This window comes from Dendropsophus ebraccatus, chromosome 9 (assembly GCF_027789765.1).
Source record: "Dendropsophus ebraccatus isolate aDenEbr1 chromosome 9, aDenEbr1.pat, whole genome shotgun sequence".
NCBI classification, from domain to species: Eukaryota; Metazoa; Chordata; class Amphibia; order Anura; family Hylidae; genus Dendropsophus; species Dendropsophus ebraccatus.
The window spans coordinates 88,229,073-88,252,118 of NC_091462.1; the positions used below are offsets into that span (position 1 = coordinate 88,229,073).

At 47.0% G+C, this 23,046-nt stretch overlaps 1 protein-coding gene across 1 annotated transcript in view; it reads left to right on the forward strand.

Moving 5' to 3' along the window:
• Positions 1–2,223: 2,223 nt before the first annotated feature.
• Positions 2,224–23,046, forward strand: part of CYTH3 (cytohesin 3) — an 84,746-nt gene continuing 63,923 nt past the window's right edge. Inside the window, exon 1 of the mRNA XM_069983779.1 lies at positions 2,224–2,377. Coding sequence (XP_069839880.1) covers positions 2,359–2,377 — 19 coding nt within the window. The 5' untranslated portion in view covers positions 2,224–2,358. The remainder of the gene's footprint in view (positions 2,378–23,046) is intronic.

The window sequence follows — 23,046 nt, forward strand, 5'->3', positions numbered from 1 at the left end:
TACGCCGGACTTATAAATGTCCCCGCATCTCCGGCGCTACGGAGATTTATGTAGAGGCGGACTGCCTCTACATAAATCCCGTGCGCGTCGGTGCGCACGGCAGAAAACCTACGCCACCTGAAAGGTGGAGTAGGTTTTCGGCGTATCTTTTGCCGGAGCAAAAGATAAATCGCGCGGACTCTGAGCCTGCGCCCCCCGTCCCACCCCCACCCCACCGGCATACCCGGCGGAAAGTGCCGATATGCAAATATTCTATCGGCCATTTGCGAATAAAATACGCAAAACGGCACTTTCCGCCGATACGCACCTTAATACATGTCCCCCTAAAACTTTTGTCATCTCCTCCTTGGGGGTGCGTTCACGCGTACAGGATCCTCAGCAGATTTGATGGTATTCACTTATTTAGGTCACATCGGCTGCAGATCCTGTATGCGTTAACACACCCTGAAAGGATTCACAAATCAAAGGTTGCAGATTTTGTCGCAGATCCTCAAATTTTCTTAACAGCTGCGGATTTACTGTTAATTTTTACTCTCATGTTAATGCAAGTGGTCAAAATGGTCACTATAATATAATTTAGTCCTTTAACCCATAGCTGCACCAGGACGTTATTTAACGTCCTCGTGCCGCTATGGGAGTTCAGAGGGGGGTCGCGCGGCGACCACCCTCTGAACTGCCGCGATCCCGGGTGCCGCGTGTAGCCCGGGCTCGCGGCTATTAGCGGGCACGGTCCGATCGCCGTGCCCGCTAATTAAGTACTTAGAAGCAGCTGTCAAAGTTGACAGCTGCTTCTAAATACTTGCGGTTATACATCCCTGGTGGTCTAGTGGGGGGATCGCCCCCCTGAGGCGCGATTGCGGGGGGGCGATCCCTGCATCCATACCGGGCCGGGGTCTGCTCCGTAATGGCGCTGATCCCGGCTCGGCATTCTATTGCTTTTGGCTGCAGCAGCCAAAAGTAATAGAACACCGATCTCATGGATTCATGCAGTATAACTATACTGCATGGATCTCTATGAGAGATCAGAGTGCATATACTAGAAGTCACCCAGGGGGGCTTCTAGTATATGTCTAAAGTAAAAGAAAAAAGTATTTTTAATAACACAAAATCCCCTCCCCTAATAAAAGTCTGAATCACCCCCCTTTCCCCATTTTATAAATAAAAATAAATAAATTAATTAATAAACAAACATGTTTGCTATCGCCGCGTGCGTAATCGCCCGAACTATTAATTAATCACATTCCTGATCTCACACGGTAAACGGCGTCAGCACAAAAAAATCCCAAAGTGCAAAATTGCGCATTTTTGGTCGCATCAAATCCAGAAAAATTGTAATAAAAAGCGATCAAAAAGTCATATATGCGCAATCAAGGTACCGATAGAAAGATCACATCATGGCGCAAAAAATGACACCTCGCACAGCCCCATAGACCAAAGGATAAAAGCGCTATAAGCCCGGGAATGGAGCGATTTTAAGGAACGTATATTGGTTAACAACGGTTTGAATTTTATACAGGCCATCAGATACAATATAAGTTATACATGTTACATATCGTTTTAATCGTAACGACTTGAGGAACATGCATAACAAGTCAGTTTTACCCCAGGGCGAATGGCGTAAAAACACATTTCCCCCAAATAAAAGAAATGTGTTTTTTTTTTCAATTTCACCACACATATAATTTTTTTCTGGTTTCCCGGCACATTTTAGGCAAAAATTACATCTGTCTTAGCAAAGTACAATTAGTTGCGCAAAAAATAAGGGCTCATTTGGGTCTCTAGGTGGAAAAATGCAGGCGCTGTGGCCTTATATACACGAGGAGGGAAAAACGAAAACGCAAAAATGAAAACTGGCTGTGTCCCCTAAGGGTTAATTCTACTTTGCCATCCATCATACCCTGCTAAATTTCTGCCAGAGAAGCTGCTGTGAAATATCTGCCTTGTGTGAACATACCCTAATAAAGTGACTATCCAAGCTTTGGCTTCAAAGCTGTCAGAGTACAACTCCTCACAGGAGTTGTAGCTTTGCTAACCAATATTTAGGCAATTAGGTAGTTTCAAAGTCTATGACTGCCCCCACCAGCAACTCCAGCCCACTACGCCCTCGCCACCCTGGCAACCCTGACTCCTCCAGTCTATCGCCTTCTCTTATATACCCACAAGTCACGTGCCTCCCCAGCGTGAAGGGCGGCGCTAGGCTGGTCATGTGACAGTGGGTGGTGACGCAGGCGGAGGAGCTGCATTCGCTGTTGCAGTAGCTTGGTGACTGTGAGTGAGGACGGCACCGGCTCCGCGGCTCTGAGCACACACCGTGTTGTCGCCGGTTCGCTTCTGCCTGTACCTTGTAAACAAGTAGCGATGGAGGAAGACGGGGCCGGTGAGTAGCGGCTGGGTGCTGGCACTGTCTCCGTGTATCTGTAACTGTGGTGTTGACGCGCTGTAGAGCCCGCTCCGGCAGCGGAGGAGTTAAATGTCATCGCTGCGGTTGCTGAGCTCTAATCCGGGACTGCTGTCTGCAGCACGGGGGACGGGCAGCTAACGCACCGTGTGCACGCTTCCCTTACACACGCATCACTTGGTATTAGGAGATACATAGATATGCTATGTATATAATGTGGAAGGTCAGTGTGGGCAGGCGTGTATCTATGGAGTGACCCTAGCCCCCGACCGCCAGGAGAACCCCCCCCCAGCCCCCTCTTATCACTACCCGACCACCAAGAGAACCCCCCCCCAGCCCCCTCCTATCACTACCCGACCACCAAGAGAACCCCAGCTCCCTCCCATCACTACCCGACCACCAGGAGAACCCCCCCCCCCAGCCCCCTCCCATCCCTACCCGACCACCAGGAGAACCAGCCCCCTCCTATCACTACCCGACCACCAAGAGAACCCCAGCCCCCTCCCATCACTACCCGACCACCAGGAGAACCAGCCCCCTCCTATCACTACCCGACCACCAAGAGAACCCCAGCCCCCTCCCATCACTACCCGACCACCAGGAGAACCCCCCCCCAGCCCCCTCCCATCACTACCCGACCACCAGGAGAACCCCAGCCCCCTCCCATCACTACCCGACCACCAAGAGAACCCCAGCCCCCTCCCATCACTACCCGACCACCAAGAGAACCCCAGCCCCCTCCCATCACTACCCGACCACCAGGAGAACCCCCCCCCAGCCCCCTCCCATCACTAGCCAACCACCAGGAGAACCCCAGCCCCCTCCCATCACTATCTGACCACCAGGAGAACCCCAGCCCCCTCCCATCACTATCTGACCACCAGGAAAACCCCAGCCCCCTCCCACCACTACCTGACGACCAAGAGAACCCCAGCCCCCTCCCATCACTATCCGACCACCAAGAGAACCCCAGCCCCCTCCCATCACTATCCGACCACCAAGAGAACCCCAGCCCCCTCCCATCACTACCCGACCACCAAGAGAACCCCAGCCCCCTCCCATCACTACCCGACCACCAGGAGAACCCCAGCCCCTGAGCACCAGGTGCCATCCTCCTGTATAGCAGCGGCATCCCAGATGCAGATTATAATCCCTTGTTGTGATCTGCAATCACTAGAGCTGCCCCAGTATACAAGGGGTTAAAGGGATTACCATGTTGCAATGAATGGATTGTGCAGGAGCTGCAGGGTCACCCCTGGCTGTCACTGGCAGGGAATGGGTTAATGCTGCCTTGTCATCTCTTGCCTGAATAGATTGATGCTTTCCAGCAGCATTTGGCATGGAGATAGTTAACCTGTCCTGGCTGGAGGGTTTAGCGTCAGGGTGAATTTTGGGCAGTTCAGGGGTTAAACTGAGTGCCTGCCTTTCCAGTCTGGTTGTTGCGGTGTGGCGGCTGTGTAAAGTTGTGCACATGTCCTGGTTTATGTCATATAACGCTGTATAACTGGTCCACTGTCCTGTAGGACGGAGCTGGTGCCGGCACATGCCGTGTCCTCCACCACAGGAGCCATCTAGGTGTCGGCACATGCCGTGTCCTCCACCACAGGAGCCATCTAGGTGCCGGCACATGCCGTGTCCTCCACCACAGGAGCCATCTAGGTGCCGGCACATGCCGTGTCCTCCACCACAGGAGCCATCTAGGTGCCGGCACATGCCGTGTCCTCCTCCACAGGAGCCTTCTAGGTGCCATTTCTTCCTCGGCAAGCCCCGCCGTGCCCTGTGTGATAGTAGGATTTGCGCAGCTTGTATCCTAGCAACAGCAGCGTGTGCCCCCTGTATGTACTACGGAGATTGCAGCGTGGTAAATGGAGCAGCTCTACTATCAATGAGGCAGAGTGAGACCTCCCACCGCCCGCCGGGGGATTAGGCAGGTATAGGCTGTGTACAGGAACACTCTGCTCTATGGTGCATCGGGTGCCTGCTAATAGACTGGCCTCTCCAGGCGGGGATTCTGTCATGTTATTCTACTATGTGGGTGGCTGGAGCCCCCCAAACTCTGGCAGCTTTCATGTCTCCATTCCACAGACAGCACCCTGTCTGGCTGGATATCTCCCCCCCTGAAAATGGATCCTGGAACTTGGAGTCGAGGAAGCTGTGTGTTATTCTTTCCCCACCCTTGGCTGTGCGGAATGAATGCCTGAGTTCATTTCTTCTCTCTGTGCACTAAGGTTACGAGTGGAGGCGGCGTGCGTGTGTATATACTGGGGATGGACGTCGGTAAGGTCTGCCGCCGAGCTGTCAGCCCAGTTCTGTCCTGTCGGTGTTTCTGGGGGGGATCTTCTCTTGCACTGACCCTGTTCATTTTGGCTCTGCCACAACAGGGTCTGGTCCCAGCCTTTACATTAAGGGCAGAGATGGGGACCCTCAGCAGCAAAACTACTATACCCATCCATAGACTGCCCAGGCATGATGGCACTTGTAGTTTTGAAACAGGCGGAGGGCTGAAGGTTTCCCATCTCTGATTTAAAGGAACAGCTTTAGTCAGAGTTGTTGTTTTTTCCTCCTCTGACGCTGTCACTGCCTATATCAGAGGACGCTGCCTGGATATTGATAGCTGGATACATGAGACGTCTCTTCTGATCTGCAGATGTCATCCATCAGCAACTCATTACAATCCTCTTTGGTTACATTCTGCCTCTTTCTTTCTGATTTTAAAGGGGTACTATATTTTTTGAGTTTTTAGTTCCTAGTGTAGCATTACCTAACATGTAGCCCTCCAGTTGTTGCGACTTAACCAACCCACATGATGGGAGTTGTAGTTTAGCACAGGTTTAGAGCCGAGTCTTGCGGTACTATTGACACCACCCACTTTCTCAGAGATTCAGTAGATCTTTCAGCGCATGATAAAAGTTGTATTTTGCAACACCACCCTAGACCAGGGGTAGGGGACCTTGGCTCTCCAGCTGTTGCAAAACTACAACTCTCATCAGTTTGGCTGTCCAGGCATGATGGGAGTTTTCTAACAGCTAGAGAGCCAAGGTTCCCTACCCCTGCCCTAGACCATTGGCTGAAGAGCCACTTTGGAGTCACGTTCCGTAGATCTTTTGGTAAAGTGTATTGAGCAGTGTGGTACTTTTCTTCACAACCCATAGATGGAATTCCCTTTTTGTTTTTGGGTTCTCTGTCGAGTGAGAACAATAGGACAGAGCTGGCCATAGACATTAGATCACAGTTGACTGAACCTGCTGTTTTCAGTGGGATTGGCCTATATATCTGCTGTGTATTGTGTATGGGGGGGTCAGGGGAGAGTGCCATCAGGCATGTTGCATTTCATCTGCCAGACCCTTTTGTTCTTGGGGAGATGATCTGCTTCTAGATTGAACTGGCAGCAGCTTTCTCCACTCTTTTTGGACAAGTACATTGCTTGGCTGAGCAGGCATTGGTATATGGGAATAGGGGGGAGCTGTCAAAGTTCTATATTAATTAGATCATGAAAAATGTGGACCATGAAAGCAGCAGATGCACCAAATATACCCCAGTAGTGCATGCTATCGCATCTTGTTGGCCACATCCCTTTTTCTATATACTTATATCTGTTTTGTTTGCTCTACAACAGGGGTAGGGAACATTGGCTCTCCAGCTGTTGGAAAACTACAGCTTTGGCTGTCCAGGCATGATGGGAGTTGTAGTTTTGCAACAGCTGGAGAGCCGAGGTTCCCTACTCCTGCTGTAAGGTAACAGAATACATGATGTCTTCCATCAGACCAGACTACATTCCTCCGTCCTGTCACATCTCACAAGTGGTTTTACTGAGTAATATCAGAACAGTTTGTATGGAGGAGTCATTGTTGGTGACTGAGTTAGTCATCTTTATGACTTTTATTAGTGTTTTTTTTTCCCCCTCCAAAGAGAATTAAAGTAACAAAAACTTAACCCATCTTATATATCTATGAGCTACAAGTTTCTCACCTGTGGATCCCGTATCCATGAAGATCACAATACCTATGGCGTTATTTCTGGGCTGACTTGGAGAACACACAGCCCCAACATAACTTGTCCAGAGGATTTATGTTTGTTTTGTGTTTTTTTTTTTTTTTTTTTTTTTTTTTAGAAAGTATAAGAATAGAAAGTTCTGCTTTCAGACTTTTACTGTTCATGTTCCCTGAGAATATGTCACAATGTGCTTGCTGTCACGTGATGTTTTGATAGCGTTCTTCGGGACATGTGATTTTTCTAATCGCTATGAAATGTTCTCTGATCTACTAGATAATTCTAGAAATGAACGGTTGTGTTTGCCGGAGAAGTTGTGGCCAATTTAGAATCCACAGGAAACGTTTAGGAGCTGGTTGTTTTCCTCTATTGTTGCCTGTGGTAAGATGCGCTGCACTAAACACTGGGTTGTCTTTTTTTCTCTTTATCTTGCCATGTGGATGTATGCCAACCCTATTAGGTATCAAGGCGGCCATTGTGGTCTGTCATACTACTGTAGAGAGTTTAGAGATCTGGTTGGCTATACTATGAACACACTACATGTCTCTTAGACTGGATACTTCTTAAAGGAATTGACTAATTCAGTAAAAAAAATTCAAACCAATAGATGGTTGTGGAATATAGTCATCTGTTTAGGTTCCTCATCTCTTGGCCATGATTGAGAATGGCTGCAAAGAGGATGAGGACCTGTCCTGACCTGCATTATACACATATAACCCATTCATTGGAATAAATAGTGTAATGCTTTATTTCCCCTGTGGTGGCGCTGCAGAGAAATGGGACACTCATCCCCCACAGATCACAGCTGATCACTATGAATCCCTCCTCCTTTTTGTTAGAACAATCTTCAGGGTGATTTGCTGATCTACCCTGTGCAGAAAACTGGGAGCAGGAGTAAAGTTTTTCAAGTAGCGCCACCTCAGCAAAAACAGTTCATAACAGTGTGCCCATTTATATCAATGGGTTTTCTAAACAAAAAAAGGATTGAATGCTGAGTGGAGCATGGTCCCTCATTGGGCACAGCTGACAAGAGAATCCTCTGATATTGATTAATGGATATTGCCTTAAAGGGTTGCTCCAGCGTAGGGGCACTCTTTTTTTGGGGACCGGAGAGGAGGTGGCTGAAATAAGACGTCCACTTACCTCCCCGGTTCCAGCGGCAGGTCCCGCATCACTGCGCTCTGGTGCCCGGTTCCCGGCCGCTTCCCGGTGTCTGACGCGGGCCCGAGACGTGACGTCCCAGGTCCGCTCAGCCACTCAGCGAAGGAGGCGGGATCCGTTTGAAGTCCGCTCGGATCCCGCCTCCTTCACTGAGTGGCTGAGCGGCCCTGAGACGTAGCGTCTCGGGCGGCGTCAGACACCCGGAAGCAGCCGGGGACCGGAGCGCCGTGATGCAGGACCCACCGCTGGAACCGGGGAGGTAAGTGGACGTCTTTTATTTCAGCCACCTCCTCCCCGGTCCCCCCAAAAAAGTGCCCCCACGCTGGAGCACCCCTTTAAGGGCGCTATTACATAGACCAGAGCGCTGTAAACCTATGAATAAAGAGAGAGCTCAGCTACAACATGGCCGCTTTCTTCCAGAAACAGCACAACTTTTGTCGTCCGTTTGTGAATAATACTACAGTCTGGTTCTTTCGCCATAAATAGAGATGTTAATACCACCAAGACTACTGAGTAGTCATACTCTGGATTCAGATCCTCGAGATTGGTGACTGTTTAAAAAGCCTACTACGATCATTTTAGTAAGTGAGCACTGATCCGCCAGATCGGCGCTTGTTTACTGGACCTAGTAGATGGCCCGATAATCAGGCAGTAAGGGCTGCATGGACATTGTTAGCAATGTCCATGCAACCCTTGCCCAAACACCTGACACCTTACCTCTCCCCGCTCCCGGTGTTCTCTTCTGTGCTCTGCAGCTTCCTGGTGATTGGCTCAGCTGACAGGCCACTCAGACAGTGCTGCTGCCCGTACCGGGAAGCTGCAGAGCACAGGAGAGAACACCGGGAGCAGGGAGAGGTAAGGTGTCAGGTGTTTGGGAAATCGTCAGCCGTCAGTGCCCAACGATTTTAGGTCCAAACCTAAAACAACGATCAGCCGATGATTGTTGTCATCAACTGACTGTTGTCTCTATTACAATCAGCCGAGTCAGACTATTATCGCTCCTTATAATAGGGCACTAACACTATGGAATTGGTCAATGGATCATTCATGGGACCCTTTCCTTTGTTACCCCAGGAACCGAAGTGTAAGGTTTGCACAGACTTACACGGTATTATAAATCTTCCCCAATGAACCCGACCAGCAATACCACACACAAACTGAGGACAAGAGTGGTGCTGTTATGTAAGCTGCTATGATGGCCCCTTTAATGGCTGAGGAGCTGTAGCTGTGTTATTTCTTCAGTCATAGGCTTTGATAAGGACAGAACAACTTCAAGGTGGGGGGAGGGCTTGGTTAAGACGTCTTGATGGCTGCTGCTCCCTCCTTGTTTACCGATCCTGTGTTTATTGGAGAGGACAATGTTTCGCAGGCAGAATCCAGGTCTGTCTTCAGTGATGTAACTCTACTCTACAAATGTGCTCAGTCCGATCCTTTTCCACATCCCCGGCCATTTCTCCTGGAGGCTTGTTGGAAAGCTCTAGTCTCCCAGTCGTCCTCTTACCTCTGAAGAAACGCAGATGACTTAAGTCTGGAGGAAAAGGATGTTTAAACTATTTGACCCTATAAATTCTGCTATATTTTAGTTACGGTATAAATCTTAATAATTAATGAGACAATAAAGTAAGTTGGCTGTGCGGCCACCTGCGGAGCCCTGTGTGGGGACCGGCCTGTGCGCGGCCATACATGTGTTTTATCTTAGTGGAGCGGGAAGGCTCCGGGGACCTGTAGCATTTGTTTTAAGAAGGAAGTGGGCTGACCTGTTTGGTTGCCATGAAGTGAGACCATTATTATTTGTGTTTTCACCAACATCTGTATTCAATTTATTACATTGGATTTTCTACATTCTTTCTGGCCACAAGTTGATACTATATGAACCTATGAAGTTTTTTTTTTTTTCTTCATTGTTATAACTCCAGCTCAGACTGGGCTACATGGCTGGATCTTGGAGCATAGTTTCCCAGTTTCCTTTCATATAGATGATACATTCTCAAGGTCTTTATTAGTTCTAGGTGGAACTTTTTGGATACATATATCAGTGTCTGTATGGCATCCAAGCAAAATCCTCTCCTAGTGTTTCTTTTTTAGTGTTTTGTAATGTGGAGCAAGAACATGAGATCTTGGCTCATGTTAATTTTTTAGACATTTGGGGAAATGTTTTTTGTTTTTTTTCTTAGAGGGGCTGCATCAACAATGCTTACACATCCCCCCCCCCTTTCCTAACTAACAAGAACCACTAACACCTTTATATAGGGGTCATGATTACAAGACTAAGGGTCCACACTACAGAATTCTCTCAGATAACTTGTCGTGGATTCTGCCTCCAGCTTAAAGTTCCACCAGTCCCATAGACTCGTTTCTATGTTCAGGTGGATTCCGCCGTCCGCCTGAATAGTGACCCCATTCTTTGGGCGGGCGGCGGAATCTGCCTGACCATAGAATGGAGTGTATAGGATGGGTGGAGAGTGAAGCAGGAGTGAGCGGCGGAATCCGTGGCAAGTTATCCATGTCATTTCCGTAGTGAGCACATACCCTTAATGTTCCTCTGTTCCAGTCTTATTCCTAAAATAACTGTGAAAATGACATTTTAATCACATTGTGTGCCATATGCTAAGCAGGCCGGTCAGGGAGGTGCCCAGCTTTGTGACTGTAAACCAACCCTTCCCTCCAGGGCTGTGATCTTTAACATGTGGCTCTCCGCTGGTACCAAACTACAGCTCCCAGCATGCCTGACAGCCAGTGGCTTTCTATGCATTCTTGGAGTAGTAGTTTTACAGCAGCTGGGGAACCACAGTTTAGGTAATAGCCCATCATCACATAGGAGACCAATACATCTGTTACTGAAAGGGTTTGCGGCCAGAAAGGATGCCGATTGTTCACTGGACACTTGGCATTTCATTAGTATACGATGAGTAAGTGATTAAGACTTAATTTTTTTTGAGAAATATGATCGACTCCTTTCTAGTTGTTTGAGTCAAGGCACCTGCAACTACAGTAAGAGGAGACTGCAGCAGACAACTCCATCATCTGTGTAGCAGCCTTGCTGGGCTACTTCATTATTCACTTCAAGGAGGGATGAGCTGCAGTTACCCTGCCCGGCCACTATGTAATGTATGGCGCTGTCTGCTTCTGGCTTTGTTCTCTGTATATGCGATTGACACATCTTTGGCAAATTGGTGGAGGTGTCAGAAACCTTTTGATTATATGTTGACTTTGGCCCATCAGTTCAAAAGACCCAGAAATCCCCTTTTAGTAAAGAAGGAAAATCCCTGGGTGAGTAGACATGAGATCACAGTAATGGCTTAAAGTGATCCTTAATTCTGAAACTATGGTGGCACTGGCAGAAGTCCATCTTTCCAGACTAGATGACACGATAAAGGGAGATTTGTCTTTTGTAAATAACGAGCAGATACTATATTTTTACTTTCAGTTTAGTAGAATTGCAGAATCTTGTCCGGTCTTGAATGTGTAAGATGCCATGCAGAACCTGTACATGATCTTGTGGGGCTCAGGGCAGTCTCGCTCTACCATTGCTTTACACCCTCTTCCATATTCCCTCAGTGTAATCTGACAGGAAGAAAATGTTCTGGAAAAGTACAGGAGCAAGAGCCGATTTCCCCAAAGACTAGCGGCATTGTGTAATATCAGTGATCTTACATAATAGAATGGAGCCTGCCGGTCCTGCGGAGAGCAGATCAGTGACAATGCCGCTGATCTCACTGCTGATCTTATTCCATCTGCTTTGCTGCATTCCTATCAGTGATCAGACCCCATGGAGATTATACAGGGCTGCTATTACAGGGTATTACATTGTATTGAGGCATCATTGTATGCTATTGAATTTCTATGTAAAATGTAACTGGCTACATTTAATCTACTTTGTAGATTTCTTTGTAAGCATGTTTGGCTCATGGTTGTTGGGTTACGACGACCACAGGTCACATGGCCAGTTATGGCGGTGTCGCCTGCTTGCATCACAGTAAGGCTGGGTTCACACTGCGTTTTGCAATCCTTTTTTTCTTTTCTTCAAAAATCAGCTAAAAAAATGGATGCATATGTGTACATTCATTTCGATCTGTTTTTCCATTGACTTCCATTATAAAAAAAAAATTAAATCAAAACGGATTCTTTTTTAAGAAAAATATTTTTATGGACACAAATTTGGTTTAATGGAAGTCAATGGAAAAATGGATCGAAACAGATGCACACAAATTCAACCATTTTTATTTTTTATTTTTTTATTAAAAAGGATGAAAAAAACGCAGTGTGTGAACCCAGCCTAACTATCGGGTAACAGTCATGTCAGCGTGCAGGTCACAATGCCACCACCTTCAATTTCATTAGCTGGCACCCACAGAAAACACTGCAGTTTTTAGCTGTGTGTTGTGGCCACAGTAGCCGCATAGTCCTAACCTTTATACTTCAGCAGTCGTCCATTCATAGAATACAGACTGCAGACAATGGTGCCTGTATTCTGCAGAGGGTAGTAATATAGAGATTCTTGGCACTCCCTGATACAAGTGATGTGGCTTGTGAATGGCTACATCCATTGCATCTCTTTGGTGTTGTGCAGCTTCTTTGATGCTTTTACGATGATGTTGTCCACTCTTCATGGTATAATCGTGCTCATTCCTCTATGCGCTGTGTAGTTGTATTTTCATGCAGAGGAAATCCTCTTTAGGCCGTACATCATGGTGTCAGTCCTCTCCTCTAGTAACATGCTGGATGTCTGGACACATAGGTGAAGCTAATCACTATTAATTCCGCCTCTAAACTCATGCCAGATTGACAACTGGTTTGTGCGCTTTGACCTACATTTTTTTTTTTATCTAGTCAGGAATTGCCTCCAGGCTCTTTGTACGCTTGAGGAGAGCGCTGCCCTTGTTGGAAATAGGAAAACAATGGCGTCCCTGTCTGCTACTAATGCAGAAAGTGTGAAGCCAAACATAGCTGTTTATGTTTCTAGCCAGCGGCGGGGGGATTTCATGGGTTGTGTGCCACCTCATAGAAATCAGAGGGATTGTCGGCCTAATTAAATGGGACGAGGGCACCCCACCTATAGTGCAGCGTGTCACATGATGTCTGCCGTACTTGCCAGCAGTCATTTGGGTCAGGGATTGAGTGGGCACCCACAATGCAGTTGAAATGTCACTTTTAACCAAAATCCAATGTGTATAGCCGACTGTACAGTCGTCTTTATGTAAAGTCACTGACCTTGCTGTCTGCCCTTGTATTGTGCGTGACCCTAGAAAGCATTGGCTGTGATGGGTCGCTGCACTTCTAATAGGACACGTCTTTGTGCAGTTCCTCAATAAGCAATAGCCTTAATTTTTAAGGTGTTTTTTTTTTTCTGCCTTCATCTGTTGATGTAATGTAATATTACAGAGCTGTGCCCTGGAAATCCAGAAACATTGACATCTGTGCATGTAATGCTCTGCAGAATTACAAAGTCTACCCATACGCATAAAGAGGCATGAAGGCGAGCTCAGTGTTATAGAATATAGTGGGGTGGAGGGATCAAAAAATAAAGGCAAGCAAGAATAGGGCTCTTTCGTGTTGGATCCAGATTTTACCTTATCTTTGCAATGACAATCCATGGCTGTTCTACTACGTGTAAGGGTAAATTCACACGGGCGAATCCGCCGGAGTTTCAAACTGCGCGTATTCCCGCACAAGATTCAGCTGTGATAATGATTCCATTAGGTCTAGTGCGTTTTTAGCACCATGTTTGGTTAGTGTGGATTAGCTGCGGATCCGCCCGTGTGAATTTACCCTAAATGGGGTTTCAACAATCCCATCCACTAGGGTAAGCCATTACTTTGGCACTGGGGTAAGCCATTACTTTGGCACTGGGGTAAGCCATTACTTTGGCACTGGGGTAAGCCATTACTTTGGCACTGGGGTAAGCCATTACTTTGGCACTGGGGTAAGCCATTACTTTGGCACTGGGGTAAGCCATTACTTTGGCACTGGGGTAAGCCATTACTTTGGCACTGGGGTAAGCCATTACTTTGGCACTGGGGTAAGCCATTACTTTGGCACTGGGGTAAGCCATTACTTTGGCACTGGGGTAAGCCATTACTTTGGCACTGGGGTAAGCCATTTGATCAGACGAGTTCCCAATGATGTAGCGGTGCATCCTCTTAGCTGGTTTTGCCCTTCAGAGTAGACTACCGCCAGATGGCTGCAGGGAACTTCATTCAAGTGCATAGGACCAACTACAGTTCCTCGTACAGCGGGGTGAATGGCATCCCTTTTATTCTCAAGATTAGTGGGAGCCTAAGTAGTCTGTCATATATTTCTGAGTAAACCAGGATTAAGCCTTCCTATAAATTTGCAATGCTCTCATAAAATCCCCTTTACGGCTCCTTATGATCCAGGGAATGGCCAGTTCCAGCTTCAGTCTATCAATCTATTGCTGTGTATATATGATTATTCAGTAATATAATTGTAAATTACGGAAACTACCAATTGTAGCATGGCGTGTTTATTTCTTCTAACATGCCAAGTTTTTAGGTCCATGAGACCTGAGCCCCTGTTTGATATTTCTATTATAAGTCAAGCTATGCGTTGTGTCTGGAGGTGGCGCTTGAGAAGATGGACAAAAGTACCACAGAATGGCAATCCTGAAGCTCATATAAAGTGTGTTTGCCAGATATCTGCTCAATCAATGTATCACTGGTCAGACTTTGATCCCATAGACATGATCATTTTTGTGACTTGGAGTAAGGGTATGGCCACACTACGGAATTCTCGCACCTCTGCCTGTGCACAGAATGGAGTCCATGGCACGAGTGGAAATGTGCACGGCGGGTTATGCGCCCAGATTCCAGAGTGTGCACATACCCTAAGGCCACTATGTTTGCTTTAGAGCAGAAGTCCTCCACAGAGTGTGGACCTTGTCTGCTGGAGGTTACAAGAAATGTTTCTCAGGAGTGGTTCATTTTTTAGGTTATCAGTCATACTGTCACCCTGTAGGCATGGAAGCACTTTTCTGTCACTATATATCATGGTCTGGGGCTGCTGAATACTGACACATGACCTGACTTTGTGGTTGAACCATTTTTCTCCAGGTCACTGCACAGGTCCCCAGGAGATTGAAGAACTAGTGAGTCATTAGAAAAGTCGGAAGTCACCCTGTGACTGGTGTAGACTGACCCAGGGCCTTAACATAAGGGTGGTTACACCTCTCATAAACTTTTTAATGACATCCAGAACTTGTTATATGAAGACACTAAAGCCAAATGTGATCATGTCCCTCTGCAGCTTTAAACCAAAGCAGTGGTCAGTCTATCCCTGTATATAGTTGTAGAGCTGGACGACATTGTTGACATTTCCATCAGAAAAAATTGATATTGGCAACATTTAAAGGGTTTGTCCTGCGGTAAAATAAAGAATCTGTGTCTGTTGTTGGGGCTGGACAAAAGTGCTGTTTTTGGATAAAATTCTGTTTAGTCTAAGGGTAGCTTCACACGTACTGGATGCAAACTCGCAGCGTGAAATCAGCTGCGGATCCTGTAGTAATCTTTGTAATGTGTGTTATGTATGTGAATGGCCCCCTTCCCAGTGTTTCCCCCCCACCCACGCTAGACCCGGAAGTGTGGTGCATTATACTCACCACATTTCAGGTCGACTCCCGTCCGCCATCTTGGGACAATGACGTAGTCCTCGGGAGGCCGGCCAAACCGCTTCATCCATCCCCCATGCCGGCACCCCTCTGCCGCGTCATAACTGTGCTCAGCCGCGATTGGCTAAGCATAACTGTGCATAACTGTGCTCAGCCAATCGCGGCTGAGCTGCTAATGACGGGGCAGAGGGGGAGCAGTTCGGCCGGGCCTCCTGAAGGCTAGGTCGTTGTCCCAAGATGGCGGACGGGGGTCGACACGAGATGCAGTGAGTATAATGCACCACGCTTCCGGGTCTAGCGTGGGTGGGGGGAAACACGGGGAAGGGGGCCATTCACATACATAACACACATTACAAAGTTGTGTTATTTTGTGAATAATTGTTTAGCGCCGCACTACCCCTTTAAGGATTGACATGACAGGTGATTATATGCCAAGCCACAACCTTTTCCAGAATTAAGTTACCCACCAGCTCGCCAGCATTCTGCTCTGTACTGATGAGGGGAAAGAACCCAGAAACCATGGTCTACGGATAGGTAAGTCTTCCTTCTAGGAGAGATCCTGGCTTGCCGTATCTTGCAGTAGGTGGCAGTGGGGAGCAAGTTCTTTTCACTTTGGGAGAGAACTGCTTTCTGTACTTTTTTTCCCATGGGGTATTGCATGGCATGTGAGACTTTGCACTCCAATTCAGCATTCTCCTCAAGGAGACACTTTGATTGCTGGAAGGAGTTGCTGCTGACACAGACTTGAGGATTAATGTATGACAAGCTGACAGATATTCTCTCTAAGGGAACGAAGAGGAGGAAGTGTCTTCATATCCCAGACTATGAAGGAAAAAGACTGCTCATAGTTCTGTATTTGTTTGCGGCGTTGTACTGTGCATCCAGACTGCTTGGCCCATGGGGTGGTCTTGGTGAGTATTTAGCATGGTGGCTATTGGCAGAGTGTTCCTCACCAATGCGCTCCGGCAGTACAATGGCACTAGTATGAGTATCGCAAGGGTCGGTCACCCCGCTGGTGTAACAATGGCCGCCTTTATCTCTTTCTACGTCAGCATGTGAGATTCTAGCTTTCCAAAAAGTAGCAGAACTTCTTTGTGAATAATGGAGATGTCTTTTTGGCGGCCACCGCCGTGCTTTTATCTCACTTGGCAGCGGTCCTATGAGATGGAGGAATGTGGCGGAGAGACAGTGTGCCTGAGAGCCGCTTCCCACAACCTAAAACATGACGGGAACAGGAATTATGATTGATAGAGGATGCTGCATCCTTTCACTATGTGTTTTGATGTGCCTTATAAATCTTCCTTTGTTGTCATAGGACGTGATCAGAAACACCTTTCACTACCGTGTCCTGGGGCCTTTCATGTTGCGGGTTTCCCGGTGGTATATGGGCTTAATCTTCTTCCTTTCATGGATAATTGTCTGTCTTTGAACATTTTTATAATATGTTCCCTTTCGAATAAAAATTAAGAAAACTAGTTAGGTTCGCACATGTTTTTGGCGTCTTGTGGTTCCTTACCCCAGCATCATAAGTGATACCCTTTGGACTAGTCAGTCCCTGTAAACTGGGATGTCGCTAGCTGTAAAAGTACTTTACAACCTGCCGCAGTCTGTGGGTAATTTGTGGTTTTGAAGCCTTTTAAAGTTGTAGTTTTTTTTCCTGCGTTTAGGTGGCGGCACCCTCTAACTCTGGGGGGGGGGGGGGGGGGGTTGCTTGTTCTCATTGAAGGGAGACATCTGTGTATACATCTTACAGGCAATGCTCCATGGGGAAAAAAGATGCAAATTCCCTCTCCAGATGAAAGAAGATGGTCTGTCTAGCGCCACCTAAAGGTGGATAATACTTGCCATTGTACGACCAGGTGTAAATGTATTGGTTGACAAAACAGACCCCACCAAACATCCTGATGGTCCAATAGTGCCCCCACCAGTCAGAACTGGGGGAAATCCCTGTGATTAAAACCAGATAATTTGTGACATGATGCCATTTCTTACATATGCCCGCTTCACCAGAAATAAAATTTTCTGTCTTGGGATCCCCTGCAAAGTTTTATTGCATTTGGCAAGAAGAGTGTTTCCTTTTTATGTTGTGTTGCGGAGTAAATTTATTTATTATTTTTCTCATTAACTTTTCTTGATTTGAAGGAATAATAAATAGAACTGGAAATCCTTTGCAGCCCTCTATAGAGTTACAAGGAGCCTCCCAAGATGGTGTTTTACGTAAGAGTTTATTTTTGACATGGGGACTCTTAGGGTGGAACTCCCCTTTAAGAATCTATTTAAAGATGCCTTTACGCTTATATAAAGATGCTTTTATGATATCACAGTATGCGGTATGGGGGGAGGGGTTGTTTGTATATCTGGCTCTCGGGTCACTTGTCTCTAGGGTGTCCAGTGTGCGGCCCATACACCGAACCCAACACATGGAAGTGATTTCTTTTCTTGGCTGCATCTGATGTCTGCATATTCTGTGCTGAATCCTAATCAAGACTAAATCTCCGTCAAGTTCTGAGCAGTCCTTTGTGGGAAACATTCCATTTTTAGCCTTGTTTCCAATGGAAAAAGCTTTATCAAACCGCGCTGTGTGTTCTGTCCTAAATGAGAAGTGGTGCACATCATCAGGAAACACGCTACGGGGAGTGATAAACCAAACACATACGCCGGATTACATTGTGATGAGTCCCGCTGTCGAAGTGCCAGTCAGCACGTTTCAACACTTACGAGGTATTAAGGTTTCAGCAAGGTTATTCCTTGTGTAATGAGACGTTCTGCAGTATGTTTTCTGCATTAACTCCTCGTGGTTCTTCAAGATCTCTGCTTGCTGTCATTTATTTGGAACGTTCAGTAGTCCAGCTATGTGGTGGACACAGTCCACGATTGTGCCGTTCCCAAACTACTGTGAAACTTTTAGTGATGAGGTCCATTGGGTGGAAATCTTTAGGGTACAAACCCACACACCGTATACACAGCAGATACGCAACAAATACGCAGCAAATACGCAGCAGATTTGTTGGTACAGATTTGATGCTGTGTTCAGTTATTTAGATATAATCTGCTGCGTATTTGCTGCGTGTTTGCTGCGTGTTTGCTGCGTATCGCAGCAGTAAATACGCTGCTTATACGGTGTGTGGGTTTATACCCTTAGTCTGTTTGCACAATCTCTATTCTATACATGGACAGACATGTGATCTTCTATTCTTATTTGCTTAGATTTTGGGCTTAAAAGGCCCGTGGGTGGACTTGGCTCGCCCTTGGATAGTCTGTGCTCCATATGGCTTTGGTTATAATTTCTAACTTCACGCTGGGACATTGTGGGGGCTTTTGCTCTGGACTTCTGAAGGTTGTGTTTTGACAAGTTTTTTTTTTTTTTTTTTTTTTTGTGATTTATTTTTTTATTTCTTTTAAGCTGCTTTGCAGAAAGTGACATTCCTCCAGTGAACTTCATTTGTTCATTCTATCAGGCCCCTGCCTTGTGCGATTCAGATTTATGTGCACTGGGATGTTTTTCTACATTTGTCCAGGCAGAGTATGCAAAGAATGAAGCACCAGGGAATACGCATCAAATGCATTGATCGGCTCCTGCGGGGTGAATGCCGATATTAGAAGTCTCTCTGCAAATGCGTCCTGTCAGAGCCTATAAATATTCTAATTCTGGACACCCCCGGGGGCAGATATACCCACTGCAAGGCAAAGTGCTGCCCATTCACTGCCCCATCTAGGAACAATAAACGGTAGCCGTGGGCAGTGAACTAGTTTACTTCTCCTCCTTAACCGCTTTAGTTTATTATAGCACCAACGTACTCACAGTACAGGGATTGTCATCACTCACATCACTCTCTTTCACCATTGGGCCTGACAGTCTATAGTCTGAATGGATCTATCGGTACTTTATTTTATATCCGCAGGATCAGCCACCCATTTATTGTGTATGGAACCTTCAGATGTCAGGGAGGAGAAAGGTTGGCCATGATGGACTTTAACATGCAATTTGTTAATGAAGAGAGAACTGGTGCCTGAGGCGTCTGGCAGCGGCTTTGTCCTCTTGCACCATTTAGAGCACTAGGTCAGGCTGAGTGTCCATGTGTAGGGTCAGTAGAGATGGCTGCTAGTTATCTCTGGAGTGTAAAACCAGCATTTGGTGTTAGGTTAGGAGCCTATACTATTGGAAAAGTTTCCACCATATCTATTACATGGGGAGATAATCGTGCAAACAAATTGTTCAAATATACAGTGGTACCTTGGTTTAAGAGTTTTGGTTTAAAAGCTCAGTTTTTCAAAATTGTGACTTGGTGTAAGAGCTCCCTGTACTGGGTGGGAGCGCGAGTGGGGGAGGGGCATGGTCTGCATAGCGGGGTCTACAGCACTGTACTCTGACCCAGGAAGTCTCCCTCACCTTCCAAATCATAGCAGATCCACTTCAGGCTGGGGCTTGCATCAGGGGACAGGACTGTGGAGGTAATAATCTCTTCATAGCTGTAACCTCTCTCTCTACGGACAGAGTGCTGCATGTATGTGCCCACATCTGCCCTGCTTATTCCTTCATGCTCCCTGCAGTCTGTCAGCCCTTGTGTTTCCCATCCTCTCCATTACTGTACAGTAACATATCACATATTCTGCTGTTTCTGAATGTTTGTTTCATCTGTTTTACATGTTGTTCACAATAATTAATAAATCATTATTTTTGGGGTGTGGAATCAATTGTTTGCATTTCTATGATTTCTTATGGAAAAATTTGCTTTGGTTTAAGAGTGGATTTGGTTTACAAGCACTGCCCCGGAACGAATTATGCTTGTAATCCAAGGCACCACTGTAATCAGTAATCTTTCTGCGTGTATACAGGCAACGATCACATGCCTAGCGAAAATTTGTTCGTATGTTGTTGATCGCATCTTTTGACCTGACCATAAAATCATTTTTAATCTTTCACAAATATTTCGTGGTATGTACACCGTTCGTTATTACGATTGTTCGTATTCTAGAGTATACAAATGAGTGTAATTTTAATAATTACTAACAACTATTGTTCTGTGTATTATGGTGAATGATTTCAGGTAATTCATAATTAATTTTACTTGATTGGAGAAAGTGTCAGTTCATCCCTATGAGAATACATACTCGCAGTGGGGTTCCCGGCGTCTGCTCGTCTTGCTCAGCCAATCAGTGCACTGCCCCGCCACAGCACACTGATTGGCTGAGCGAAATGTCCTGTCGAGAACCCCCGAAGCAAACCGGAGCGGGGAGGAGGTGATGTATGCGTATTTTGCTGCGGATCCAGTGTGTGTGAAGGCACCATTAGGGTTTTATTGTCACAGAGAGCCACATATTAAAGGTCATCAGTTATCACCCGCCCACCCCATACACAGGAACTTTTGGCACGGGCAAGCTTTCTTGTGTTCTTTACAGAGAGGGGAAGGTTAGAGCTCTGGCTGCGGCTTATCTCTCCCAGAAAAAAGAGGTCAGGTGTGCTGGAAAATAATCGCCTGACATCATCTGTCATTGGTCGTTCTGGAGAACACCATGCACCCTTAAGGCCCTATTCCACGGGCCGACAGTGAGGAGCAAACGAGAGGTATATTACAGAGGTATAAGTTTGTACAGTCAGCATCTATTGACATTGTATCTAGTGATGAACAAACCTGCCCAACACTCAGCATTTGACTCCCAGTAGCTTGAGAAGCTGGGCGCAGCCTTAGGAGGAGTCCGTGGATACAGCCATAGCCTTAAGGCCCTATTCTGCCGATAATCGTCCTGTGGAATAGGAGGCAACGATCAACCGATCAGCAATCACCGGGCAGCCCCCCTCCCCGGACTCACCCGCTCGTTTGCTCCTCACTGTCGGCCCGTGGAATAGGACCTTTAGGTCTATATCCAACTTCTCCAGGCAGCGGGAGGCAAAGGCCGTTCATTGGGCAGGATTGCTCATCACTAGTTGTATGCTACTATATTCCTATACGGTGGGTTACGATGCAGCCTGCCAGTTATGCTACGTTTACACGGAGCGATTATTGGGCGAATTTTCACGATAATGATCGAATTTGAATGATAATTGTACGTGTTAATGCGACGAACGATCAAAATCGTTCATTTTGATCTTTTAACATGTTCTTAAATCGTCGTTCGCAAAAAATTCGGCAATCGTTCCGTGTAAACAGTTGTCACGCGATAGTCCAGCCCCGCCCAGCCCCCCGCTCATCTGCAGCCCCCTGCATCGGCTCGATCGCCACCGCCGCTCCGATCGCCCCTGCCGCCGATCCCCAAACCCCCCCGCCACCCGTCACCGCCGCTCCGATCGCCCTCCCCAGCCGCTCCGATCGCCCGGCCACGAGCATATGTTACCTGCTCCGCTTAGCTAGAAGGTCTTCGAAATCCGCGGCTCCCCTCAGCGCATTGATTGGCTGAAGAGGTGAGCTGGGAATTTCAAACTGCTCCTCTTCAGCCAATCAGTGCTGAAGAGGAGCACTGATTGGCTGAAGAAGAGCGATCGGAGCGGCGGGGGGCGGGGGGGGGCATCGATCGGGGCGGCGCAGGGGGCAGGGCTGCGGGCGATTGCAAAACGTTTTTTCCGTATGATATATCGTACCGTCTAAACGCTGATCGTTATAAAAAAAATCGTTACCTCGAAATCGTTAATCGTATGATCGGGCCAATTATCGCTCCATGTAAGCTTAGCATTAGGGTGGTATTACACGGGTCGAGCAGGGCCCGATAATATCTGTGAACGAGCGCCGATCTGGTAGATCGTCGCTCGTTTACTGAACCTATTACACAGCCTGATAATCGTTTAGCAAGAGCTGCAAGGACATTGTTACCGATGTCCTTGCAGCCCTTGCTAAACTGGCATACATTACCCATCCACGTTCCAGGGCTGTTCCTGCCGTCCGTTTCTCCCGGGGTCCCGCGCGCGCTCTACCTTCACATCGGCCTGTCAGCTGCTCTGGAACGTGGATGGGTAATGTATATCATTAGTCGCCGCCCGTGCACCGCTATTACATGCAGCGGTGCGCGGTCGGCGCCCGACAAAAATAGGTTCTAACCTATATATTGCATTTATTACACGGAGCGATAATCGGCCAAATCGGGCCAATTTGGACGATTATCGTTCCGTGTAATAGGGCCCTTAAGGGACCACCTCAAGAGATCCTGCAGATATAACCAAACCTATCGGGATCTGCATGTAGCATAACCATTCCTATTGTCTAACCATAGCATCAAAGAAGAGACAACTATTATACACATGGTGGCACCTTCACACACTGAGATGCTGGGGGAGGATTATACTGGGAAAACACAACTTCAAAGCGTCTGGGATAACTCAATCTTCCTATTGTAAACCTTGCCTTATCATGGAGATTATCAGTGTGTACCTTCCATCCCATAAAGCTGAGAACAGGAGCTCCTGTGCTGTAGTCTTCTCCATACAGCGGAAGGAGGAAATGCAGACCAGCCGGGCTATCACTGTGCTCATGGGTGGGTTCACCTCTTAGATTTGCCATCACAAACTTTTGCTTCATTTGTTGGCGATCAGGTTGTCTTGGGATTGGGGATGTGTCACCGACTGACTAATATAAAGATATCTTCTACATTGGAGTGATAATACTTATCGCTACTGTATATATGCTACTGGAGGCATGGCGGTATATCTCATTGTTGACTTATCCCATCCCCAATTACACAAAGATATGTGCGTCTGACCAATGGTGATTCCCCCCACCTAACTTTTGTTTGAGTTTACAGAAAACTTTTATCACAACATAACAACATAGGGGTAGGGAGGGGACAAGGGGCAGGGATGGGAAACCTTTGGCCCTTTCAGCTTTTGCAAAACTACAATTTCCATCATGCCCGGACAGCCAAAGCTGGAGGAAAGATGCAGGTC